The 18,041-nt window shown below is 45.7% G+C and overlaps 1 protein-coding gene across 4 annotated transcripts in view; it reads right to left on the reverse strand.

Moving 5' to 3' along the window:
* Window positions 1–18,041, reverse strand: part of Mcph1 (microcephalin 1) — a 202,523-nt gene that overhangs the window by 136,673 nt on the left and 47,809 nt on the right. For all 4 annotated transcript variants that reach the window (XM_006253383.5, NM_001427088.1, XM_063275460.1 and 1 more), the window contains exons 10-11: window positions 2,762–2,799; window positions 466–628 (exon numbers count right to left, since the gene is read on the reverse strand). In XM_006253383.5, the coding sequence (XP_006253445.1) occupies window positions 466–628; window positions 2,762–2,799 (201 nt within the window). The remainder of the gene's footprint in view (window positions 1–465; window positions 629–2,761; window positions 2,800–18,041) is intronic.

The raw sequence follows: 18,041 nt of genomic DNA on the forward strand, positions 1-18,041 counted from the left end.
GTGTCAAGGCTACATGTGTGCCTGATGAAACACGTCCAAAAGGGATTAGAGGAACATGGTTCATCCTAAGCAGCTCCATCTGTGCAAACAAGCTCTGGAGTTTTTCTTTTTGGCTTCTGAGCCATCATGAGCATAGTTCACATCGCTCCTTAGTCAAACACACAGCAGCACTCGCTGGCGTGTGAGAAAAATTCAGTTTGTGTTTTTAGTCCAAGTCTGTTCTGATCTTATTTTCTCCGGAGGCTGGGAGTTTATTCTAAGGGTTCCTGCCTTTCTCTAGCTTACCCCTCTCTGAGGGACTCTCAGTGTGGCTGCGGGAAGAATAACTTCCTCAGCTCTCAGGGACACCTGATGGCGCCCACTTTGGCGCACAGAAGTGTAGGTATCACTGCTCATATCAACACCACAGATCAAAGGATCTAGCGAACACCTCATTTCAAAACAAACAACGAGTGCAAGGCTTACCCATTGGTAAGAAAGAATCCAGCAACCTCGTGCAATCCCCATCAGCACGTTCAGGGTACGGACAGACTTCCCCACCAGCACGTGGGTGGTGGACTCGCAGACCTCAGGGGCGAATGAAAAGCCTCTCAGTGTGCTCACCACCTGGATGATGAGGTCCTGCTGCCTGTGGGCCAGAGAATCAGGAGTCAGCCCTCATGCTGTGTGTCCATCAGAGAAACAGGCCCAAAGTCTGCCTTCACTTTGGTTACAGTAGAACACGGGATTTGGGGAAACGAGAGCACTTCAGACTTCAAGTCTAAGCCCATGATGCTACGAGGGTGTCCACACAGTCACAGGCTGTTTAGGAACAGCATGGGCACTGGAAGCCAATCTCCTGTCATCCATTCACATGGCAGATTACATACTTCACACATATGTGACCAGTGTGCGTGTATGTATGTGTGTGTGTGTGTGTGTGTGTGTATGTGTATGTGTGTATATATATATATATATATATATATATATATATAACTTTATGTGTGTGCATGTGTGTGTATGCATGTGTGTCATGACATTTGTGTGGAGGGTAAAGGACAGCTGTCATGGTAGTTCCCTTCTCTCTACCATGAGGGCTCCAGGGATGGAATGCAGGTCATAGCCTTGGCAGCAGAGCCTTGGCTTACAGGAATGCCACTTGCCCAGGACACATTATTTGCTTACTTACTCTGAAAATGTAACATCACTGGAGTGTCAAGTGACTCCAATTAAACGATCTCTTTAATTCCCAAAGCTCACTAGAATCTTTAACCTGTCAGTTTCTTAATGGCGGGACCGGACCGCCTTTTTGTTTCAAGATGTTCTTCTAGCAGCCCTGGCCAGGCCTCAGTTCTGATCTGAGGCTTCTTTCTTTTACAGTGTGCTTGCTGCAATCCATGGTCCCCTGCCCCAGGATTGCTTGAAAATCCCCAGTGAATCAGGAACTCCCAGCAAGGTCTCCTAGGCTCTGCCACACTCTATGTCAAGGGACAGGAGCTTCTCTCCTCTCACACAGTGGGCAGCCCGCTGAGCTCCCAGCTTGTTGACTGTCTCCCAATCTTATCTCCCATGTACAGCACTTCAAGAGCTCAGCCTCCCTGTGAGAAGGGCCAACCTCCATCACCCTCTAATCTTAGGGTTCTGCAGAGTGGGTAGGCATGGCCCCTCCCCAGCCAACCTGGAGACTCTGTGCTTGTTAGCATCTCAGAGAGGATTAGGCTTAGAGCTTCACTTCAGAAGATCTGATCTTCCATTCCAAGCCTGGCAGCTACTAGCAGCCCATGGACGTGCTAATTAGGAACAACTGCTTTTTTATGGCCTTGTTAATCAGATGTGGAATCAGACTGTCCAAGGTCTCCTTAAGATACACAAGACCTGTAAGATGAGAAGGAATCCCAGGACTGTGCACCCAAAACCAAAGTTTTCTCTTTAAATCCTTTAGTGAGAAAAAAAATCTGCCTGTCATTTTTAAACCTACAGAATGATCGAGGACATTATTATGCTCACCTTCGGTATTTCCTGAGTGGACTAAAGTGTTTGTGGCACATCACAAGTTATTAATAAAAGCAGGAGGACGCCTCTTTTGCACTATATGACAGTGTTTAAAGCACCCGCACTTTGGCGGAAAGCGGTCTATCCGCGCATGCTTCCTCTAGTGTGTTTGCACCGAAATATCCCAATGTTTTGATGAAAGTCTTAAAACCTCAAGACCTATGATTGATTAAAAAAAAATGTGGTTTTCCCGTTTAAACACAGATTTGAAAACCCTCTGCGAGGCATATAGTACAGCATATTTTTGTTGGATGCTCTGCATTGCGCCGAGTGTTTAAGGGAGATGATAAGAGTGCGCCAGAAGGCCATTAACCTCTAAAAGAGGCAGAGATGGCTGCCTCAGACCAGAGGCAGGACGCTTTCCACCGCAGCACTGCTTTAAGATCGTTGGTAAGGAAATGTTTCAACCACACGGCTCAGTGTACTGAACATTCATAGGGTGAGGGGTGGACAAACAGAACCATTAAGGAATTAAGCAAGCAAACGGGACAACAAAAAATAAAATCTCCTAATGCGACACAAAGGACCCAAAAAGCTTTTTGCTCTCGGCTGCCACACTTAACTACATTTTTAATTTCCAATGATCTTCTGACCCCATACATGCTACATCGAGTAAAAGTAATCCAGCCCAGTTCTGTGGATGGCCTAAAGGCACAAAGACCTACAGTATACACAAGAAAAGGCTAACTTCTGCAATGGATAGAAAGTTATCAAAACAACAAGTACTTACTCAGACGGCATGCTTGTCATGACTAATGTTCTCGTTGGCTAGAGATTTCAAAAGAGAAGAACAAAAAACAGTCAAAATACAAGAAATACTTTCCTACAGAAATAAACTTTAATAAGTTTTTTGAACAGTTACATAACTTAAACATAAATATTTAAGCACATACACAACACACACACACACACACACACACACACACACACACACACACACACACACACACACACACAGTATAGTACCAGGAAAAAAACCCTAACAGGAGCTGGAAATTTCCAAGTGCACACTTTAAAGTTACGAAGGAGTGAGAAGGGCTCTCTAAAGGCTGGCCCGCTTTTCCTAAGTTATAGGCAATTATGTCCTTGATTCAGACCTCTCCTGTATGATGCGGTTAGTGGTCAGGAGGGCCCAGCAAACCTTGCACATCTCACGGAAGGTGGATGAATTCCCAGGCTATTCCTGTCTGCTGATATGAAGACTGCACGGACTCGGTGGTGGTTGCTGCTGAGACAGTGTCTCAGTATGTAGGGCTTCGGGGGATCATGTAACCCAGGCTGGCTTGGAACTCACAAGTCTCCTTCCTCAGTACTAATGGGCACTACCAGAGCTTGCCAAACATGGTTATTTTAAACGTTTTTACTTAGTGTTACGGTTAATTTGGGTTGTCGATTCCAAAACTTTGGAAGCAACATGGAAGCAACTGCCTGGGCATGTCCGTGAGGGGTTCCCTCTCTACTGGCCGGGCTTCCAGGCTGAACAAACAGAAGAAAACCAACGGAGTACCAGCCTCCTCTCTTCTCGCTTCCTGAGAGCAGACGCACTGAGCTGCCTCGAGCGCCTGACTTCCCAGCCCCAGTACACGTGCTGGCCTTCAAACTGAAAGCCAGGGACAAGGATAGTCACTCGTCTCCTCAGAGGGGTGCGTGCGTGCGTGCGTGCGTGCGTGCGTGCGTGCGACTGCACGCGAGCGTGCGCACACCCACTGCTTCAGAATGTAACTGCTGTCAGTGGGACTGCTTGCTTTATTCCCTTTTCCGAGTTTTCACTGCGCATCTGTAGCAGTGTGACTGGCTTTGCGAGTTCATCTTACTTCTCGAAGCATTGCTGAACTTACTTAGTTCTCATGGTTACTTTTATTAAAAACCCAGAAGCACAATCCCTGAAAATCCAATGGACAGAAAATGTAAATGCTATGGAAATAGTAAATACTTGAGTGTGCTACAAGTTTCCCAGGATTTTCTACCTTTCAGCCACTGTGTGAATTTACGTGATACAAAACATGAATTTACACTATATAAAATATCTTTGTAATTGAAGTGAGGAGTCTCACTTGTTTCTTCTTTTATAAAGATTTATTTATTTTATAAGTAAATGAAGACACTGAAGCTGTCTTCAGACACATCATAAGAAGGCATCCAAACTCCTTACAGCTGGTTTTAGCCACCACGTGGTTGTTAGGATTTGAATTCAGGACCTCTGATAGAGCAGACAGTGCTCTTTAACCACTGAGCCATCTTTCCAGGCCCTCCTTTGTTTCTTGACTGGAGAAACCACACTGATGAGGGGACACTTCTGGAAGGGGACTGACTAGACACTGTCCATTTGGGAAAGATGGGGACTAAAGAGCACAGAGGGAAGAGGAATCTGAAGGGCATGCAGGGGAAGATCGCCCCCATCCCTTTAGCTGACCTTCTGCAATACTGCACTGTTAACGCCTTCCGCACTTCTGAAAAGCCAAATGCAATAGCAAAAGCTGGTTCTAGATCCAGGGCCCAGATATGGGAAACCCCAGTCATCCAACATGGTTCATTCTGGCTGACCCTCCACTGGCCTTTATTGTCAGCTCTGACACAGCAGGGGTGGGACAGTCGGGAGAGCCACAGGCCAGGGATAGCACTGCTCTGGGGTGCAGCGCAGGGAACAAGCTGTCTCTACCCTGCTGGAGCTTGGCAATCACATGCTGGGCACCTCCCCTGTCCCCAGCGCACACACACCTCGTACCCCTCACCCCCTGCCCACCCCACTTTCTCTTCACTCTCTAGAGTGGCCACATGGGTTTACTTACCAGCCATGTCAGCACATGGCTGGCGACTCCCAGAATCCTTTGGTGTAGTTTCTAACCCCCCTGATCGAGTGTTCTGCTCAAAAACTAAACCACTGCACCAGCCAGACAATTAGGAGAAAGAAACGAAAGGGATTAAAACTGGAGAGCAAGGAGTAAAACCACTTCTACCCACAGACTCGATTCTACATGGGTTGTTTTTCTGGCTTTTCAATAAAAATAACCACGAGAACTAAATAAATTCAACAAGTCTTCAAGAAATAAGGTCAACATACAAGGCCAGTTATACTTCTACAAATTAGTACTGAATGATCAGAAAAGTATAGTAAGAAAGCAGTTCCCACCAGTAGCAGTATGAAAACGAACAATGCAGGATAAATTCAACGGGTGGCATGATATTGTCCACTGAAGATTCAAAATGTTAAAGGGCAGGGAAGAGGGCTTGGGGGTAAAGTGTCTGCACGACTGGGAGGGTCGAGTAGAGCTCAGATCTCCAGGAACCAAGCAAATACTGGGTGGCTATTTGTGACCCCATTGATCAGAAGCCAGCAGTGTTGGTCAGAGCAAGCTCACTAGCTAGATTAGATCAATCACTGAGCTCTGGGTACAAACGAGAGGCCATGTCTCTACATACAAGGTAGACAGGAGTCAAGGAAGACACCTAATGTCAACCTCTGTCCTCCTCAGTTGAGAGCACTGGCGCTCTTCCAGAGAACCCAGGTTTGGTTCCCAGCACCTAAGGGGCAGTTCATCTCTTACTCCAGTTCCAGGGGATCCTATGCCCTCTTCTGGCCTCGTAGGACCCAGGCACACATGTGATGTGTACCCAGAAATACACGCAGGCAAAATACACGTGCATATAAAAAAGAAGTATACAAAAAAATCAAAACCTCCATTTTAGAAGTAAGCAAGCAGCTTGGAGAGACACGGCTCCAAAGAAAAGGAAGAAGGGACGGCCATCAAGTAGAGGTGGTAGATATCCTAGTAACCGGGGAAACACCACTAAAGTCCCATTGAGATGACACGTGACGCCTATGCCATCAGCTGTTTAGAAACCAACACTGTAGAAAAAAAAAAAACCTGATAGATTGTGGAGGAGCTGGAGGCTCTGTCACCACTGCGGGAAGGTAGGCTTTGGGGAACAGTTGTGCTCTGAAAGGTGCCACTGCCAGATGATGAGCAAAGGCAGAGAACGACTAACAACGAAAGCCGGCGATCTGGCCGCACAGGTCACAGAGCACATAGAGGCTTGGGAATATAGCCAGGGAGACTCCTCCTGTTCACCAACTGCTACGAATGAATTACAGAGATGAAGACTGCTGGAGAACGGAAGAACAGGCTGTATGACAAGGCAGACACAGTCGCAAAGGCAGCAGCTGCAGAACTCAGAGCTGGGGGTGAGGACTGCAAAATCTGACTGTGATGCTCAACAGGCCATCTTGATTGACAGCTCGACAGGGCAGAGAGTCACTATGGAAACAAGCTTTGGACTAGGCTGTGAGGCACTGCCTACTTTAAGTTAATGGAGGCGGGAAGACTTAAATGTAGGGAGCTCCATCCATCCCGAGGGTGGACTGGAGCCCAGGCTGAATAACGAGGAAGCAAGCTGGGCATCTGCATTCATCTCTCTCTGGCCCCGACTGCAGATGTCATGCTCCCAGCCGCCTCAAGCTCCTGCTGCCTGGTGTGCCCCTGCCATGGTGGGTCTCGCCCTCAGACTGTGAGCCCAGACGAACTCTTCCTCCCTGATGTTGTTTCTGTTCGGGGTTTATCACAGCAACAAGACAAGTAACAACAACAGAACACAAATGATGACTATTTACGGACATGAGATGTTCACCCAGTAGGGCCTCCACTGATTTTTGCTCTACTATAATTTGAATCTTCAAGGTCCCAGTAAAGCTTGTATAATGTTGGAGGTGGTGGAACCTTTAAGATGTAGGCCTGGTCTTTAGGACAGTTTGAGGAGGGGGCTCTTTGTGCGTGCGTGTAGGTCAGTGTTTTATAAGAGTTCTCCTCCCCTAAGCTCACTGTACTGGCTAGTCAACTTGACACAAGCTGGAGTTATCACAGAGAAAGGAGCCTCCCTTGAGGAAATGCCTCCATGAGACCCAGCTGTAAGGCATTTTCTCAACTAGTGGTCAAGTTGGGAGGACCCAGCCCATTGTGGGTGGTGCCGTCCCTGGGCTGGTGGTCTTCGGTTCTATAAAAGAGCAAACTGAACAAGTCAGGAGAAGCAAGCCAGTAAGTAACATCCCTCCATGTCCTCTGCATCAGCTCCTGCTTCCTGACCAGCTTGAGTTCCAGTCCTGACCTCTTTGGTAATGAACAGCAATGTGGAAGTGTAAGCTGAATAAACCCTTCCCTCCCCAACTTGCTTCTTGGTCATGATGTTTGTGCAGGAATAGGAACCCTGACTAAAGCACTCACTTTAGCTTCCCTGCCACAAAATATAAGCAGTTTTGCTCTGCTACAAGCTTTTACCATGGTGTATCACCACAGGACAAAGTAACAGGGCCAGTTGATTGTTGTGAGACAAAATAAACTCTTCTCTTTATAAGACAGCAAGCTCAGATAGTTTGTAACGGTAAACTGAAGCTGACTGACACACTCTTCCACTGAGGAAACTACTAGCAAAACCATGCTTGACAATCTAAAATCGACTTAAAGGCAAGCTGAGGGTGAGAGGCGCACAGACAGAGCAAGGATGGCGCCAGAAGAAAGCCATGAACTCCAATATGGCAGTCAATGGATTTGGTTTCACAGACTGAAAGGAAAGAAAGGAGTCTGGCAAACGGTGACCATACTGCGGCCATCAGTCACTAGTCATGGGTGTGTGGCTTGTACACACACATACTTCAAGTGTACAGAGAAGCAGGACATGCCCTCCTCCAAGTCATGAGTGTTCTTCTAGCATCTGGACAGCTTTACAGGGCGAAGGGTGAGTGGAAGGTTGAATTAAGCAGGTGACTCACAGCCCATGGCCTCTGGGTAACATTAATTCTATCTTCTCTCTCAACTGATTTGTTTATTATCCTTTGAACAGGAGATTAGGGCTTTCTGATTCACTCACAAATTATTGTGCTGAATATTCATTTTATATTGGTGCAAGATTCATTCCTGTACCTTAAAAATAATCGTTTCAGTTTTGAGAATCTCCTGAAATGGACTCTGAAGGTACAGGAGATGATCATCCGCAGCAGGTCAGGGCAAAGCCTGTGCACCCCAGGCAGCTCAACCAAGACACATCTTTCATTGGCTTTTAAGGCCGAGTCTCTAGAACTTTCTAAGCACTTTTTTTTTTTTCATTTTCTATTTTGTTCTCTGCTAGCCTTTGGTGAGAAAGCAATGTGGGGGAATCTAGCTGTTTGGTCTGCTCATTTGATGTCCTACATAAATGGGACCTAGTTTTTTCTGAGGAAGAGGAGAGAAAATAGCTTGTTAATAAATTAACTGTGAAGTCACAGAAAATTAAGCCTCAGGATGCCTCAGTACCTACAGTCCTTACAGAATAAACTAGAATTAGCGTCTCAGCCCAGCAGAAACCTGACTTAGTGGTAAACCCTGTGTTAAGCAGCACCAGCTGGTACTGCAGCAGGTTCCAGTCATGGGCAGGCAGACAGGCAGATGATCAGTCCGAGTTCAGATGAGGGAGATATCCAAGCTACACCCATGTCTCTTCTGATTTCTGCCCCCAGATGATGCCTGCTGAGTCCTGGATCAGGTTTCTGAACCTGGCTGCTCACCTTAGAAACTGCACTTTGATTGGGTTGGGTTCAGGCTATTGGTTTGGTCCCACTGCCTCATCACGTGGCAGCACCTTCCAGGCAACTGTACCTGCCCATCTTTGTGCTCCCGAATCACGGGACGGCCCTCCCTTGGTCTCAAGACCCACAGGCTTGTACTTTAAGTTTGAGTTGATTTGAGCAATGTTTGGACTGGACAGGGTCCAGGCCTGGATTACAGCCCATGATTATCTAAGCTGGATCCATTAGAGCTCTGCCTTAGAAGTTCAGCCACTTAGACAGGAGGCCTGGGTCAGAGGGTGGGCAGTGGTTTGAAAAGGGGACCAGCAGTCATCCTATTCTTCAAGCTGGGAGGCCCCTGATGTGGAACTCTCCCGCTGGAACAACAGGTGAACTTTCCCCCTACAGACAGTGACGGGAGCCACACTGCAAAGATTTCATCGAACCAAAATTGCTTACTTTATGGGATATTTTACAGAGAAAGACCCTAAATGCTTCAAAATCAGTGGGATGCATTTCTGAGAGGCATAAATGAAATGATTTCTTTAAAGAAGTCTCTGTGTGTGTGTGTGTGTGTGTGTGTGTGTGTGTGTGTGTGTGTGTGTGTGTGTAAGCGCACAGGATGCTGGATCCCTGAAGCTGGAGTCACATTAGTTATGAGCTGCCTGAAATATTGTCCTCTGGTGGGACAGCAAGTCCTCTTCACTCCTGAATCACCTCTCTTCCCCACATAAAACATCTTAGCGGCATTTGAAAATAAAATATCTTTCATTTTATTTATTTATTTATCATTTCATTTATTTAACATGTATGTGTATTTTGCCTGTAGACATACCTGTGTGCTTTATGTACACCTTATACCCTAAGAGGCGATCGACGAGGGTATCAGATCTTCTGGAACTAGACTTTCAGATTGTTGTGAATCTCCGTGTAGGGGCTAGGAACAGAATCTGGGCTTCAGAATGCCCTAGCTTCTTCCTTTACTCAGTTTTTCAGTTAAGCAATGGGAAGAAAAGCTGAGGACCAAAACTGGGCACCCAGTTGGTGGGTCTTTCTAGAACCTCCCCTGGGCTTTGGCCAAACTCTTAAGCATCACAGAGAGACTGTGTCTTGGAAAGGTGGGTTCAGGGCTTTATCTGCAACACTGTGAACTCAGTATTTTAGCTGAAAAACACAGGAATTTAAAAGCTACCATCCTGCCTTAATTTCTGCCCACCACTACTTAAAATCAACAGGATCATGATTTATAGATGGCATTAGCTATATAGGAACAAAGAACTGTTGAACTGATGGACCCTGTGCCTTCTAAGTCAATCACCATGGTGACAGCAGAGCCAATCTGAGCTCAGAGTTTGCCAGGCAAAGCTAGGAGGCTGATCAAGCCCTTGCACGGCTCCACTCCTCACACACTTCCCTTCCTCAGGCCACCGTGCTCCTTGCTTCAACAACCCAGCACATGCTTGAAGTTCATACTTTGTGTGACACTTGTGTACTGGCCCGTTAACAAACACACATGCTCTTTCCCCTGCTACCCACCCACGGTCAGTTTCTCTCAGGAGGTTCAATCGTGGAAACCTTTGAGGGGAGAAGCCCCCTGACCTTGGCCATTGGCGAGCTCTGTGGTGAAGAGACTGCCCCCGTGCTACGACTACTGGAGACTCACAGGACAACAGTGGAGACAATTACACAAAGTGACCGTCCAAGGACAACAGCTGCCAGCCAAAGACTGTACTCAGGGCCTGTGTCACTGGTTTTACACATGACAGGCCACCTGAGCTGTCTTTGTACATCAGGTAAGTCTTACCTGAGGGCTACGTTAATGAATTATTCCCAAGTGTTACAGAGTTAATATTGGAAGTGTCCCCATGTATCTTCACAGTATAATTATATAACCTTTCTGTGTATGAGATCTCATAGACTGACATAAGAGCTGAGTGAGTTTAGGTGCCTGACTCTCTTCCATGACAGGAATCTGATGCTCTTAGTGCCAATGAGAGCCATGGTGTACGGAAGCAGTCATAGTGCAAAGATCTAACTAGAATCAGAAAACTTTGCTTGGTGTTATGAGAAAGGACCAGGAGGACGGGTGATCATTTAGAAGGCTTGATGTGTTAAATGTTGAAAAGCTGAGCAGGGGTTTATTTATACCAGAGACTTAGATGGTTACAGTACCTATTCTGATCTTATAGGGAGCCGATTCTCTATGGTAAAGACGAACTTTACCAGAGTCATGTACCACCAAGAAAATGAAAATGCTGTTGTGATTCTCCCCTCCATCCTCTGCCCCCCACACCTTTTGTGTTCCTCCCACATTTTCTTTAGTGGCCTAGAAGTCCGTCCACTGCCATGTGCTCTCGTAGTGCCTGTGAGATAAACTAGTAGCCTGTTCTCTAGAACCCGGGGTCCTTCTTTCCCTTTCCAACAGTTTTTATGAGGGGACCCTCCCATTACAACAGTCTGAACAGGGTGATGGATGGTGGCTTTGTCTCTCCTGGGGTAGGTACAGGCACCTGGCCCTGCTTCCACATCTAGGAAAGGAGCATGAGTCCTTGTATGCATCCCTGGAAATGGAGGGAAGTGCCAAGGACTCCAGTGATTGACCCTGTGCGTGATGGTGTCACAGTAGGAACCTGATTTCAATTCTGTTGAGTCTGGTGCCAGCTTCTGTTGGTTTCACGGTCTGTCCGTGTGGTACTCTCTCTAAATGGATGGATGTTTACAGAGATCTTGTCTCCACTGGGAAAATAACGGAGAATCTGGCTTAAGACATCCTTCGGTTTGTCTGCTTTGAGTTTGAAGCAAATAAAAATTTCATGCTACTAAGAAGTAGATATGCTGTTCTGTACTACCATAATCATGCCTGATCCATGACAGAGATTCGGGAATCAAAGCTCCTAACTCTGGTTCTTTTTGCATGTGTGCATGCCACTGTACTGCACAAAGCCCACCATGGGAAATATCTGAAACTATATATTGCCTTGGCATGTATTTTTAAAATGCTTAAGGGTTGGATGTTTTGTTTTAAATAAGAAGCAGGGCTTTGCCACCTTCATTTCTAGTTCTACAATCTCACCTAAGATCTCAGTTCAGGCCATATATATACATATATGTATATATACATATATACACATATATACACACACACATATACATATATATATTTATATACATATACATATATATACTCTCTGTCTAGCTGGCCCTGGTTCAGCAACCCCCTCGGGATGAGTGTGACCTCAAGAAAGCTGTATCTGCTTGCTTTCAATCTCCAAAAGAATCCTCTTTGAAAACATACCTGGGAAATGAAGGCACTGATCATGGATTGTGCCCACCCCCACCACACACACCTAGCTCTTCTAACCTGTCTCGTATAGTCTGGGGATGGAAGAATTCCTAATCTCTTTGCATTTAATCTTTAAGTTAAAGTTACTGTTCGTTGTAGTACATTGAATTTTGTACTTCAATTTGAAGACTCAGGGCTACTGCAAGCTGGGATGCCCTTGGGATGTCAAGGGGAACTCAAAGGCAGTGCCAGAGTGGTAGCAGAAACTCAGCACGCATCGGAGAAGAGCACAGCACATTTGCTGGTATAAACAGCAATCCTAGGTCAGACACTGGGTGCCATGCTTTCTACCAGGTGAAAGGAACACCTGTGAGCAGCACGCCACAGTCACCTGTGCCCAGCAGCACCTGTGAGTGGCATGCCATAGTCATAGGCATCCAGTTCCCCAGCACCTTCTGTTGGGCAGCAATGAGACCACACTGATATTGAAGCCCAGTTCATTTGGGATTCCCAAGCAACCATCACCCTCCATTCTGTAATGGCTCTCACAAGCCAAAGGAGGCCATACATCACAGACTGCAGATACAGGGCAACCTGCAAATTTCTAGACCCTTGCCCTAAGAAGTGAAATGTTTTCAACATTGTGTGTGGGTGGGGGTGGGGCACTCCTACTAAACTCAAACATCTAATTCAGGTTCACATATTTAAGTAAACTTTTTGGAAAATGAAATTTGTTGACTACTTTAGGTTTGGGGAAAATAGCTAAATTTCCTGTGTATTACTAGCAAACATTTTATTTCATTCTCCTTATATGTGTTCTTCCTTAAGCTACCTAGATTTACAGGTCTAATATGTGGACGTTACTTCTACTTAATATTTCTTAGTAACTATGGTCTTGTTTAAAACAGGTATTCAAAATTTCCTGACAACTTCTGGGGCTTTGCCTTTCCCAGATCAAACTAAAAATATTTTGCCCCTAAAGCTGTGACATTTCCTGGAAAACCACAAAGGTTTGTTCTGCTTTGTAGGAACACAGGACCTGGAAATAGCTGTGTCCACATGATGGAACTCTATTGGTGACAGAACACAGCAAACTGTCAGAAGAGATGCTTTGCCTCCCCGGGCATCTGTGCCATGGAGTGCACCAACGGGCAGACGTGCGGCTCACTCTAACTAGCAACTCACTCTCTTTGGAAATCTTACTCTAATTTTATGCTTGACAGACCACAAGTACGTCTTAGGGCTATTTTGCTGCATCTGATCTTTTTTCTGAAAGACTGTTTTATTATACATGTGCATGCCATGGAGTGCACGTGGAGGTCAGAGGTCGCAGGAATCAGTTCTCTCCTTTCATTGTGCAGATCCTGGGGACTGAACAGCAGGTTGTCAGGTCTGCAGCAAGCGCCTTCACCAACTAAGCCATCTTGCTGGCTCCCCTACTTGTACAAACAGGTATATTTCCTACTCTTATAAATAGGTACACTTCCTACTCTTATAAATAGGTATATTTCCTACTCCCTTTGGAAAGTAAGGTTCATCATTATTTACAGATGCCTTCCCTAAGCTTTGTGCTTTGCACACCACGTCCAACCTGACCTCTCCATTGCTATGACTTTTATAATTGTCTCTCATCAGATCCTTGTGATTTGAAATGGCCATAAGTTAATCACACCCATCTTGTGTTTTGCTTTGTTCTGACCCCCAGCACCCTGGGGGGATTAAACTGAGATTCTCAGAACTCTGAAAATGAGCCCTGGGGAGTGCTAACCAGCCAGAACAGTGTCTTACTGCACCTTAATGAGCTATGGGGTGGGAGTGAGCCAGGCTTTCACTATGACACGGGTGATGTACCTGTGTTCTGCGCTGTGTTAAATAGGAGACCCTTCCCTTTATGCTACGTGGATCTCACAATGCCTTGAAGATACTTAACTATACTTTCACAAACTAAAAGACATGTTTGAAAATGACTTCTTATTCGTTCTCCCTGATTGGTCCTTCCAGAATTCAGAAACTGTGATATAATTTTTTGTAGAGGTTTAAAAATAGTCTCTGATTTTACTGTTATGAGGAAGTCACTGAACACTGGTTTACAATGGCAGCCTTTTCTTCAATGTCATATTTGAGAATATGTTCCTTTAATCAGTAGCCACCACACATTTAAGGAACCCAGGTTTGCTTTAGAGATCCAGCGTTTACAATATTATCTAGGCAAACAAGAGTGGATCTGCTTAAGGGTCCTCAGCCTTCAAGTGAGTGAGGAATTGTCACCCTGTAGCAGGGTCAGAAGCTGAGGGACGTTTGGAGGTAAGGGAAGTCTCCCAAACATAACAGGCTGTAGCCAACGTGGCAGCAAGCCTTGCCTAGCTCAGCTTCCAGACAGAAGACACTGTTAAACGTGGGCCGCAGTGTGGAGAGAAGGCTCGACCTAGGTTTGATGCCAAGCACCTACTTGATGCCTACTGACCACCCATAACTGTGGATCCAGAGGACTCCATGCCCTCTGACCCTGGGCACCAGGCATACACACAGTATACAAATACACAGTAAGCAAAACACTCACATACATAAACCTAAAAATGAAAGAGGAAGAGAAAGAAAGAAATTGTAGTCAAGGCCCATAAATCAAATTTAAGGTCCTATTGACCAACTGTCATTCTAGTTTCTGTCTGTCATTCTAGTTTCTGTCATCTATGCAAATCCATCAAATGAAGCAAAGCTTAGTTTGTGACTATGAATAATTTAAGAGTTGGTTCTTGATCAATGAGAGAGGGACTATGGGAAAATTTGTATGTGAGGCATATAGTAGTGTCTGAAGCCTCTTCCTCGTCCTCTAACTCCAGCCCTGACCTTTAATATGTAAAACTGTTTGGTGGTGACTCACACAACCTCACTTCCCAGTTACTGCACCTACCTTGCTTAGTGAGCAGAGTCCACTGCACCCCCAATAGTCACCACATTCTCACCTCCTTCAATACCCTTGGCACGAATCCTCTGATTTCACTCACTTGACTCAGCTCGAGAATCAGCTCAGGTCAGAGTAGAGTGAGACATCCACTCAGTCTGGAGGTGGACTTTGCAGAGCTGGGCACCACAGCAGACCAAGCCAAACCACACGTGAGCTTGGCTCTCCTTGGACTGGCTATCGTGCGGCAATGCTTGGGCCATGGTCCTGCTTTATCAGAGGTTCCAGGCAACACCACCTTAGAACCAGTGTGTGACCCAAAGCCTTCCCTTCTCCCTGGATCTAGCCGACTGCCCACCTGGGAACTCAATCCTGTCAAGACTGTCTTCTAAGACAACTGTTCCCTAGTAAACAGATCCCCTTTTCACTGTAGCAAGGTAATCTTTAGGATCTCCCAAGGCTCTAAAGATAGTGAGGTTTGATGTTAGGTCTCAAACTCAGCACAAATGGCTGAGGTTGCCTGTTCAATGTATCAAAGTGGCCAGTCTCCCTCAGTCCCTACCAGTTACGGGGACTACCCTACACTCTCCAGCCCAGGGGCTGGCTTCCCTTCTCCCAGCTTCCCTAATTCCTGTATAGCCTCAGCCATTTTTGCTTTTTGGGGCTTCTTGACTCTAGTTTTCCAGATTATCCCCCTTTTCTTTCAACACACAGAAGGCAGCTCATAACTGATTGTAACTCCAGTTCCAGGGGTTCCAACACCCTTCTGCATACACACACACACACACACACACACACACACACACACACACACACACACAGCGAACTGCTTCCTGTAGCCAGACTCAAGGAAAGCTGAAGCCTTTGTTATTATTTGCAATATATTCATATAAAATTTAAGGTATGTTTTGACCTTAGCAAAAGTGCTTTCTGAAGTCTCTAAAGTACAGTTCCAGAGCATCCAGAGGAGAGAAGGGGAGGTTTGGAAGGAGGGGGCGTGACACTGGAAAACTGTAGTTGATTTTGTTTTAGTAAGATCAAAGGTAGGTCAAGCCAAACAGATGTACTCATTTTATTAGTGAGCAAGTGTAACATGTCAGAGATAAAACACTGTAAGATTGTCTGGGTTTACTTATCATCTTTCAGATGAACAGGAAAGCTACTTTCCTTAAACTGCCTGGGTGGTGGGAAACTCCTTTCATCTTGGCACGTGGGAGGGGGAGGCAGGTGGATCTCTCTGAGTTTGAGGCTACCCCGCTCTACCCAGCAAGTTCCAGGACAGCCAGTACTGCACATAGGAACTGAAAAACAAAGGGGAGGGGGGGGAGAGGGAGGAGGAGGAAGACAGGGAGGAAGAGAAAGGGAAGAAAAACAAAGAGAAGGAGGAGGAGAAGTAAAAGGGAAGAAGAAAAATGAAGGGAAGAAAGAAAAAATGGGTAAACTGAGGAAATCAAGTATTTTTCCAATCCGACTGACTGGTCTTGTTTACTCCTGGTGTAAATCCATGAACATGAGGGCTGACAGATTCATAAACACTGACCACAGAGGAAATGAAGAGGTCAACTATGGCAAAGGACAAAGGCTGCAACAACAACAACAACAACAACAACAATGACAACAACGACAACAACAACGACAACGACAACAATGACAACAACAACAACAATGACAACAACGACAACGACGACAACGACAACGACGACGACGACAACGACGACAACAACAACGACGACAACAACAACAACGACGACAACGACGATGACAACAACAAACCCAAAGCAAAACCAATCCCTCAGAAGTTTTGAAATCGGTCTGGGATGTTCCACACGCAGACCCCTGGCAGCTCTGTCTGTCAGTCATTGATTGTCTTCTGGAGTCTAGAGCAAGGGCAGCCATGTGAGCTGCATTACGGAAAGGGGGTTAGAAAAGCAGTCAGAGCTGGAGGATGAGGGGAGCCCTGTGACATGCTGTCCTCTGGGCAGGCCACGGCCAGTGCAGTCATGGGAGCACTGCAGAGGTGGCAAGACCTGCACAAAAACACAAGACATGAAGGGTGGGGGTGGCACTGAATGGAGGAAGGGTCTGTAGGAGTAAGAAAGGGATGTAAGAGAATAACAGGTATGTATGTTCACAACACACTACACACACTTAAGCTGTCACCAAAGGAATACTTTTAAAATATATTCAGGCAAGCTACCCCAACTGTTTTCAAAATGACGTGAGAGGGGCTAAAGGGATGGTTCAATGGCTTCAAGTACAAGCTGCTCTTACAGGGGACCCAAAGTGTGGCTCTCATTAACCACATAGTGGCTGACCAACACTCATGACGTCAGGTCCAAGGGATCCAATAACCTCCTCTTGCCCCCAAGGGCACTGCAGGTCCTACACACAGGTAGTGCACACGCATACACACATGTAAAACATGTGAATAATATTAAGATAGGTAAATCTTATTACAAAGAAATACATTTGTCTGTAGAAATACCTTAGGGCTTAAGAGCACTCGATGCTCTTCCAGAGGACCCACGTTTGGGAAGTGCGTAACTGTCTATTAAGACCAGCTCCGGCGTACCCAACGCCCTTCGACCTCATTGGGAGCTAACCCAAGTGTGCATACGCACACAATTAAAAGAGAAGTTTACTGGAGGAAGTGGAACCCCCTCAAGAACAACACGAAAAATGAGAAAAAGAAAGAATTCTATTAACACTGAAACGGACTTCGTTTTTTCAATATAAAACAGAATCAAGAAGCAAATAGATTCTAAAATGAAAAGCAGGATAATTCCACAGAAAAACAAAACACTATAATTTATAATAACATGCTTGTTGAAAATTTGAGGCTAAAGATAAGTCCCTCATCCCAAATTGCTCTAATCTGACAGTCAACAGACATGAGATTTTCTTGGACCGACACCGACAGACTGAAACTCTGCTCACGTCCAAAAGCCACAAAGGCCTGCCAGAAATCTATTTGCAATGCCTCTTGTTCCGTTAACTGAGATAATGCTTATTGTCTGTGATTGGCAGCATTTATATGCCATTCTCTACTTAACTCTTTTCTTAAAAAAAAAAAAACAAAAACTAAAACTACCCTGTATTAATAACTAACAAGTAATAGTCCCAAAGATCTACAGAGCAATGCTATCTAAAAGGGTCAAAATGTAAAGAGAATTAAGGAAAGACGAAGGAATGAAAACGCAGAAGGAGAGGAAGTGCAGACCTGCTTAGGTAAGCGACAGTCTCAAGTGAGGTCTGTGCTTCTGGGCAGATGGGCAGGGTGTGTGTGAGTCCTA

This window comes from Rattus norvegicus, chromosome 16 (genome assembly GCF_036323735.1).
Source record: "Rattus norvegicus strain BN/NHsdMcwi chromosome 16, GRCr8, whole genome shotgun sequence".
Classification (NCBI taxonomy): domain Eukaryota; kingdom Metazoa; phylum Chordata; class Mammalia; order Rodentia; family Muridae; genus Rattus; species Rattus norvegicus.